This window comes from Fomitiporia mediterranea (assembly GCF_000271605.1).
Source record: "Fomitiporia mediterranea MF3/22 unplaced genomic scaffold FOMMEscaffold_5, whole genome shotgun sequence".
NCBI lineage: Eukaryota > Fungi > Basidiomycota > Agaricomycetes > Hymenochaetales > Hymenochaetaceae > Fomitiporia > Fomitiporia mediterranea.
Window position 1 is genome coordinate 3,570,491 of NW_006760390.1, and position 9,350 is coordinate 3,579,840.

General features: G+C 36.2%; 1 protein-coding gene across 1 annotated transcript; it reads right to left on the bottom strand.

Moving 5' to 3' along the window:
• Positions 1-6,552: 6,552 nt before the first annotated feature.
• Positions 6,553-8,500, bottom strand: FOMMEDRAFT_28243 (kinase-like protein; the record flags this gene model as incomplete). Its single annotated transcript, XM_007266124.1, has 9 exons — positions 6,553-6,562; positions 6,613-6,666; positions 6,720-6,785; positions 6,849-7,000; positions 7,063-7,200; positions 7,273-7,594; positions 7,682-7,978; positions 8,038-8,124; positions 8,187-8,500. The coding sequence occupies 9 exons, from the start codon at positions 8,498-8,500 to the stop codon at positions 6,553-6,555; spliced, it is 1,440 nt and encodes a 479-aa protein (XP_007266186.1).
• Between the last annotated feature and the right edge of the window lie 850 nt (positions 8,501-9,350).

The following is a 9,350-nucleotide window of genomic DNA, read 5'->3' on the forward strand; positions in this document are numbered from 1 at the left end:
AATGTATTCAGTTGCAAGCATGGAAAACATTGACTTGCATCCCATATCTGGAAATAGAGCATATATGTATGATTTACCTGTGCAAATCCACACTATGACTACTAACTTCAATGATTTTAATACAATTGAGTGTACTACAGCTTATGCTAAGGACTTTAAGAGATCAATACTATGTCCTATCATAATTACAATCAAAATCAATAGAGAATTAGTAAGAGCATTAATTGATTCAGGATCATTAGCAGATTTCATGTCTACCAAGTTTGTAGATCAAATAAGTGTTAGGAAACTTGTATTAGCCAAACCTCTACCTATACAATTAGTAGTACAAGGCTCTAGATTGAAAGTAAACTATTGTACTAATGCTAGAATACAATACAGAGAGATAAACACAATACAGTACTTTAATATCCTGAATTTGAATAACTATAATATTATACTAGGAATGCTGTTCCTCTTCCAACACAGGATTTCTATCAGTTTCAATGAGTCTAGACTATGAATTGAAAGTGCAATACCTCTACCAATAACAGGAGAACAAGTCATAGTTGTTTCATCAAAGGTTATTAATACTTATAATTGAGAAATTGACAAATGCAGACAAGAAATCAAGCAATATACTATGGATTTGTTCAAAGACACTTTGGAAACACCTCTACCACCTCTCAGAGCCATTAATCATAGTATACCACTCATAGATGAGGATAAGAAATACAAGTTCTATAGGGCAACTTGTCTAGATCCTTTGAGAGAACAATGGTAAAACAAGAGAAAGGACTATATTCAATCAGAAAGATAGAAAGTAGTTACAGGATTGAACACAATGTCTATACTACTACTTCAAAAGCCTAGAAAGACTAAGGAAGACCCTATATGATTGAGAACTGTCATTGATCTTAGAGAGCACAACAAGAATACTAAGAAACTATTATCTCCTTTACTAGATATTAAATCAGTATTGAGGAGAGTAGCTTCCAAGAAGTATAAATTACTTATTAACAGTAAAGACACATATGAACAGATTAGAATAATCCCTGAGCATGTAAACAGATTAATATTCAACACTCCAGATGGAACAATAGTTAGTAAAGTAATACAATTAGGTGATTGTAACAGTAGAGCCACCTATTAAGTATTAATGAACCACATTTTCTAGCCTTACTTGGGTGACTGGATGGATATCTACCTAGATGACTTAGTGATTTATTCAGACACAATTAAGGATCATATGAGACATCTCAGAACTGTCATTAATATATTGTGTAAGGAGAAATTCTACCTTAGTAAACATAAGATGTAATTGTTCCAGAAAGAACTAAAGATACTAGGACACATTATTAATGATCAAGGCATTAGAATGGACCCTCATAAAGTTGATTCTATTCAACAATAGAAAGTACCTACTAATAAAGATTTGTTACAAGGTTTCTTAGGATCAGTAAGGTATTTAGTACCTAATATACCTCAGTTACACATTTTTACAGGTATTTTATCAAAAATTGTAGGAGAAACTGTATTTTTCAGATGGACATTCACTGAACAGTAAGTGTTTGATCAAATAGTAAAGCTAGTATTGGATTTCAGGCATAATCACAGGATAGTATTGGACTACAGTAAGAATGTACCACCTATCAACATTGTTACAGACACTTTGGCTTCAGGAATTGGAGGAATAGTCAGCCAAGGTTATGATTAGAAAGATTCCAAGATAGTAGCATTTTTCTCAGTAAAATTAAACCCTACACAACAGAATTACCTAGTACACAATGTAGAATTACTAGCAGGAGTAGAAACTATACTAAGACACAAGAATCTACTATAGGGAATGTATTTCTTTTGGTATACCAATCACAGAGTGTTAGAACACATTCTAAGGCAACTAGTATTAAGTGGAAGACAAGCCAGATAGTTAGAGAAGATGTTAGACTTTGATTTCACTGTAAAATACATTCCAGACACTACAAACATTCTTACAGACATATTATCACACATATACTCAGGAGATTTACTAGGAACAACTTGATCTCAGCAAGAATATACATTGCAACTTGATGACAATAATCTATCAAGGATTAATCAAGTCAGGAATAACATTTCACAGCTGTTAGAGATACAGGATACTACATATATTGAGGCTAGACTAGTAGTAGTAAGGAAAACTTTACCTTGAGGATTGATTGCAAGTTGACTGTATAGTAGAAAGGCTAGATTAATTACCAGACATGCTAGAAACTTATAGACAGACCTCTAAACAGAGGGCAGGCCTGCTACAAGGACTAGAAGCTGGTTTACAATACTAGAGAAAGTACAGTGAGATCAGGAAATGGATACACACAGTAAGGTATCAGAAACACTGTCTCAGAACACTAAACAATTGGATTTGTATGAAATAAATTCACTTACAAATGTACCAGACACTAGAAGTAATATGTAAGGATACAGACATTCAGACAATAATATTAGATCAGAAATTAATGATTAGAACGTCCCAGTACTAAAGAACACTACTGATCAACTCTAGAACTTGATTGAACTACAGTTACCTGATATAATAGCTCAATCTTTACTGGATTTACAATTCCCAGAATGTCTCAAAGGCAGATATTATGAGGATAACTTCTTCAATCAGATATTACAAGATCTGAAGTACTTCCAGAATTTTCATGTTGAAAATGGACTCATATTTTGCTAGGAGGGTAAGAGGTACATACTTTACATACTTAGAATTCTAATACACAACAGAAATGCTAGGGAAATTGTAATAGAGTATGTACATTCTATTTTGACACACTTAGAACCTCAAAAGACACTTTCATACCTTAGAGAACAAGTTTGGTGGAAAGATATGATTATAAACATTAATTCCTACTGTAATTTGTGTCATACATGTAAGATCAGCAAACCTAACAATCAGAAACTGTTTGGTTTACTACATCTGCTCTCAGTACCTAATAGGCCTTGGGAAGGCATAAGAATAGACTTTGTTAAACCTTTTCCTGAATTGAAGAACTGTTTAGGACCTTTTAATATGATTTGTACAGTTATTTGTCTATTAACTAGTATAGTACACATTATTCCTACTAGGCAAACATACAGAGTAAGAGAAATTGTAGAGATAGTATTTGAAAACATCTATAAACTGTATGGATTGTCTAATTACATTGTTAGCAACTGTGATTCCCTATTCACCAGTATGTTTTGGAGAAGATTACATGAACTTATAAGTATTAAATTGAAGCTATTGAGTACATATTATCCACAGACTAATGGATTGACTGAGAGAATGAACAGAACAATTACTCAGATGCTCAGACAGTGTATTTCTCCTAAACAAAAAGATTGGATACATAAACTACCTATGATCAAGTATACTATCAATACAGTAAGGTCAGAAACTACAGGATATGTACTATTCTTTCTAAATTACAGCTGGATACCAAGGAATTTGATATGGAACAACCCTAGGAAGGATGAATATTCTAGAGTAAGGACTTACACTCAGAAAGTAAAGGATGTAATACTACAGGCACACAATACAATCCTTCAGGCAAGGGTAAAGTAAACTAGATATGCTAATAGACACAGACAACCCTCTTTATTCAAATTGAACAATCTAGTGTATGTTTCTACAAAGAACATGAATCTACTAAGACAGTAAGTGAGGAAACTAGTACCAAAGTATATAGGACCTTACAAAATAATCCAGAATGTAGGAAACAAGGCATTTGAACTAGATCTACCCAGGGAAATAAGGAATTGTAACATACACCCTGTATTTCATTCATTACTACTTAGAATATATGTTCTAAACAATGATAGATTATTCCCTGGAAGGGAAGTAGGACAAGTTACTGGATTAAACAATGAGAACAAGGAATGGACAGTAGATTCAATTTAAACTCATACAGGACAAGGGACTACTACTTTGTTCAAAGTACTATGGAAGTCCAGAGATCACACATGACTACCCTATGATAAAATTGCACACTTTGAGGCATTAAAGGAATACTTAGACATACTTGGAATTGATTCTATTGATGTACTAACTCTAGGAAAGGGAAAACTCAATACTGATGACCCTCAGGTTAGTATCAGTCTAGTAAAACATGAGGCAACCTTTCAAACACAATACTACAGTATGGACATACAGGTAGACATACACAAAGGCTTTAAAAACTGTACATATAGTCACTTTACTGTGTATATCATGTCTACTACTCAAGAATCTATTACTCATACATTTGTATCCACTTTTCTACAAGGCACAAATATGCCTCATCCTCCTCTACAACTCTTAGTTGGCTCTTGAGCACAACCAATCATGTAGGATTGGGTTACTCACAACTACAGTACAAGCACTAACTATGTTTTTGATTAAGAGGAGCTTAAGGAGATTGTAGCTTTCTCCAGGGCTATCCACAACAATTCCCTTGACCCTACTATACAACTCTCAGAGTGTTATCTCATTGTATTATACTTGTATAACTTCCATGTTCCTTCTCATACAAGACTGAGCCTGCTACTACTGTTCCAAGACTGTGTTCAACATGCTAAGATGATACAAGTGTTCTAGGACTTTGTATACTATAAGAACATAGCTTCAAACTAAGGTAAATGCACATATATTCTGTATTATATTATTACAAGCACATATACCTTACTATTTTACTTAGGTGCAAAGTGTAGAGCTGAGCAAATCAATAATGGAACCACTATATTCTACTCACACAACTGTAAATGTCCCTGGATCAATTTGCAATTGCCCTCAACATCTACTGATCTTACTTCAGTACTCAATATGAGTACTCTGAGCTCATTCAATACTCAAGGCATTACTCTACTGCTGAATCTGCTGCTTTCTACTCAATCCAACAGCTATTCCAACCAATCTGCTATGAGTTCCACCAGTTCTGCTACAGAACAGGTCCAAGCTGGACAGGAACATGTCTAGTCCACTATGGGACTGATTGAAGACACATCCATGGCTACAGAGAATGTCCTAGCACAGCAGTACTGAACTTTGTAGTAAGTTACTAATGTTTTCTTTTGTTTTTGTGTTGTTATTTTGTTTATTCTAGTACTAACTCCTTTAGCATTTAGAATTAAATGCTGGAGGGCAAGTGTAACAATTACACTACCTACACATTTGCACAACATGTGTTGTAGGTGCTTGTGGGTGTTTTCCTTTTTGTTCACTAGACTACCCTGTATCCTACTACATGTGTATACACATATATAAAGGGTTTTCGAGCTAAGGGTTAGGGGATTCTTTCTCCTTCTCAGTGCTTGATTACTAGGTTATCCCAGTCAGTAGTTGAGTGCACTGGTAAAGAGAGAATCTTCGTGTAAGGCTAGTATACCTATCCTTACAAGAAAGTCCAATCTAAATAGAACAGTGTCAGGAGTTGCTCTCCAAGTATCCAAATGTATTGTAATAAAGGACTAGAAAAAATGTACAATGTAACAAAGGTAAACCATGCTGCCCGTTTCATACCATTGTTTCCGCTTTGCTGTACAGGCGAATAAGTCAAGGACGGTGTCTGAAGCCTAAACGACGAAGCAACGTTTGCGCCTAGGTAGCTCGACTTGCTTCTACATTGGTCGCACGCGTCCTTGAGCAATGCCTCTCTGAATCAAAGGTTTAAGGGATGGCTCAGTGCAATAGAGTGCCACCAAGTACTTGCACGTCATTTCGCACGCTTAGATCGGGTGGATCGTACAACGAACAGAAAATGACAACTTGCATTCTCTTACTAGACAATGACAAAGGTCGTGAAGCTGACTTGAGTTGTCAAATTCATATTCAAGCACTATTGTATTTTGCTTTCCCTTAATACTAGACAGCTATATTATACTCACAGCCAGTAATCATCTATTTTATTCATCATCATACTGGGTAATGAACTTTAGGTAAGATATGGTCTCAGTTTTTCTACCTTAATCCTATGATTATCTAGTTATACTCACAGGATGTGTAAGAGCATCACGAGCGGATGGCCTCTCTCGCCAATTCTTTTCGGCCAAATACCTAATAAAGCTCTGAAAGCCTAATTATGAAACACGTCAGTAGACAAATACGAGGTTTCGAATTAAACACAAACTTCTGCTTCCCCAAATTTCCGACTGCTTTGGTAAACCATCTATATTTTGCAGTCTGTCTATAAAGTATTCTACAAAGTCAAAATGTAATTGTCTGCAGACCCCTACAAACCGAGCCGATATTAGTATATGCAAATATAGGTATAAATTATACACTAATTACTAGGATCACTAAAATCTACTCTTTTTCTTGATCTTCTACATATATTCTGCATATATATTTCCATAGCCTCTTTCCAGTCGATTGGTACATTCCCTTCTGCTAGAACATATACAATAATCCTTGAAAGTCTCATATTAGACTTTACTAAGTAGAGTCAATGTATGTAATTACCATAGAGACCAAATATCTGAATTATGAGCAACTTGACAATAAAACCTTTCATATGCACAATAATCAAGTGTGCCACATTCTTTATATTTTTTAGCTCCTTGTTTTAATTTTGTTGCACTTTATAATATACTAAATATGAGTATAATTTATAGTTTTAGGAATGTATATAAATTGCACACAATCCAAAGTCAGTAATCTTTACACGTTTTCCACTTAGTAAAACATTTTCTGGTCTATAACAGAAGTAAATACTATGAGTATATATAATATTGTGATTTAAACTTACTTAAGATCACAGTGAACTAGAGATGGATCTAAATTCAAAAGATAATTCAACCCTTTTAGTATCTGTCTTTATATATATATTTATATCTCTCTTAGTATACATAAACACAAAGTTGAACACAGTCTTTACCTTGTTATAAGAACAATATTGTATTTGCTCCAGGGATGATAATTATGACCATTCCATCGTTTTAAGGTTGCATCAAAAAGGTCTCCATCTTTCATAAGCTCAAAACTAAAGCAAGAGACACCACCAATTTCATATTCTCCATAATACTTTATCTATAATAAGTTTATAATAGTAAATATATAACTTAAACAGTTAGCTTCGTTTTATTACTTACTATATTCTTATGGTTGAGTGTCTTTAATAGTTCAAATGTCTTAATCTCTTTTGCAACAACCCGTGACTTCTTATTTTTAAACATTTTAACTGCAAGATAATACTTTTGGCTTGATCTAGTGTCTTTACATATAACTTCCTATATTAAAAGAAGTTATATGAGTGCTATTTCTAACAGGTTGCTATTTAAATTATTGGAAAAGTCACTCACATATACTTCACCAAACGATCCTGTACCAAGCAGTCTTCCCCACTCATATGAGTATACTGGGGGATCATCACTTTTCACTTCAGTATAAGTGTGATTATAGTTTATATTAGCGTTTTGGTTAGCTTCCACGTTTTGGTAATTGTATCCATTGAAAAGCTTAGAACTAGGCTGTATGTTAGGAACTTCTGTACTGCAACTGTCATTTCGGCATTGTGTTGAATCTTCTGCAGTAAACCAATGCACGCGGTTATTATTATTGCTTTCAAATTGGCCGAAGTTTGAAACTTGGTTGTACCCGGATATATTCTGGTAGTATCCCATACTTGCATTATTATTATTTATCGTACCATCGCTATTGGTCGTTTTAAGAGTTAGCTGCAATCTTTAATATAACTATGTAATCCCTCACCTTTCTTGCGGGTAACCGTAGCTGTGGTCGTAATAAGGTTGTGTGGAAGCGTTATAGTCCTCTGGAGAGCTATATTGTGCTGAATTGTGTGTATTGCTGCTCCCTAGATCCTGCTCAATATATGCAGTCGTGCCGTTGAGTCCTGAAGTATTATATGCACTAGTTTCTTGGTAATCTTCTGATTCACTGGCAACACATGGTACTTCAGTTGCTGAATCGCTTGCCTGAGACTGACGCTCAGATGTGTGGTATGTAGGGGTCTGAGGACTCGAATCCACGTTCAGTGATGCACGACTGCTATTCACAGGTATTGAGTAGTACTGTAAGGGGAAGTACTTTTGTACAATATCACACACCTATTAGAGACAGAATCTTGCACTTGACTAGATTGTGGAGAATCTAGCGTGTATATTGGAGGCGGTGATGATAATGCATATAATTGACTGGTTACAAAATTCGTACCAATTAACACAATGTCAAGATATAGTTGTAGCAGCAGACATACCTCTTATGTACAGGCTTGTCTTTGCGTTTGCGTTTGTCACTGGCACTAGTACGTGGTAGATTCGACGATTCTTTCTTTATGCCCTCCGTAGTGCCCTTGCGAACTGCGACAATGCTGCTGCCAGGCCTCCGTACTATTTCAAGCCTTTTCTTGCCAGATCCCTGCTTTGCTTGTTGCGAAGTCTTGTCGTTACGCTGCCCCTGAGTGGCAGAGCTCTCATGTCGATGCTCATGCCCACTACTAGTAACATGAACGGATTTACGTTTTACTTTTGCTGGCTTCTTTCCACGATCCTTGTTGCTTCTGTATGCCATTTAGTAGGAAGAAGTTAATAATATACCTGTTCAAGGTGCGAAATTATCTCTAGTGGTGGCCTATTTAATACAATACGAAGCAAGATTGCAGATGCAATCATCCGTGGTACCTAAGAGTTAGACTCAGTGAGTCAGATATGGCAACTAGTTTGCAGCCAGTCAACAGAGGATTAGTGTACTGGCCTTTTACTATTGTTTACAACACTTTGCATGAAAAGGCCTGTATACACCAGCAACGTCTAGAATTGCCATCATCGTTTACGTGCCCATTCCCGATCCACCTTGATTCCGCTTGCATTACCACTCTAGCAATTTGCGTTCGGTTCTGACTTCCTCCCTTCCCTGTACGGGTTTTCCCTCACACATGGACCTGATCTCGTATATCTAACACACGCCGATCAAATAGAGCCCCATCCGTGCAGCTCAGTGGGCAATCGGCACTCTAATTCTGACTTTCCCCACCCTCGTCGACGAGATCTTGCATCCCGGCATTTAAAGACCAACGGCGCCCAGATACCACACAAAGCTCCGCGTTATCTAGCATACAACGGCCATCAACACAGAACGTGCTGTGTTATTATCCTTGCGACTATGCTGATTCATCTTGCTTCTAGGCGATATTTTTATTCATGACTTCGATCCGGCTATACTCGTCATCCTTGGTTTCTTGTATGCGCGCGCGTGTTTACTTGCATCCTTTCCCCACGCCTTTCCTTATACGAGATGCACTACTATTAAGTACATGCTACAAGGTACACTGATCAACGTTGTCAGTCTCTTTATAATTCCGTATTTAAAGGGGTGTACCACGACAACACTGATCTACCGCATCGGCGTGGAAAAGGCTCGA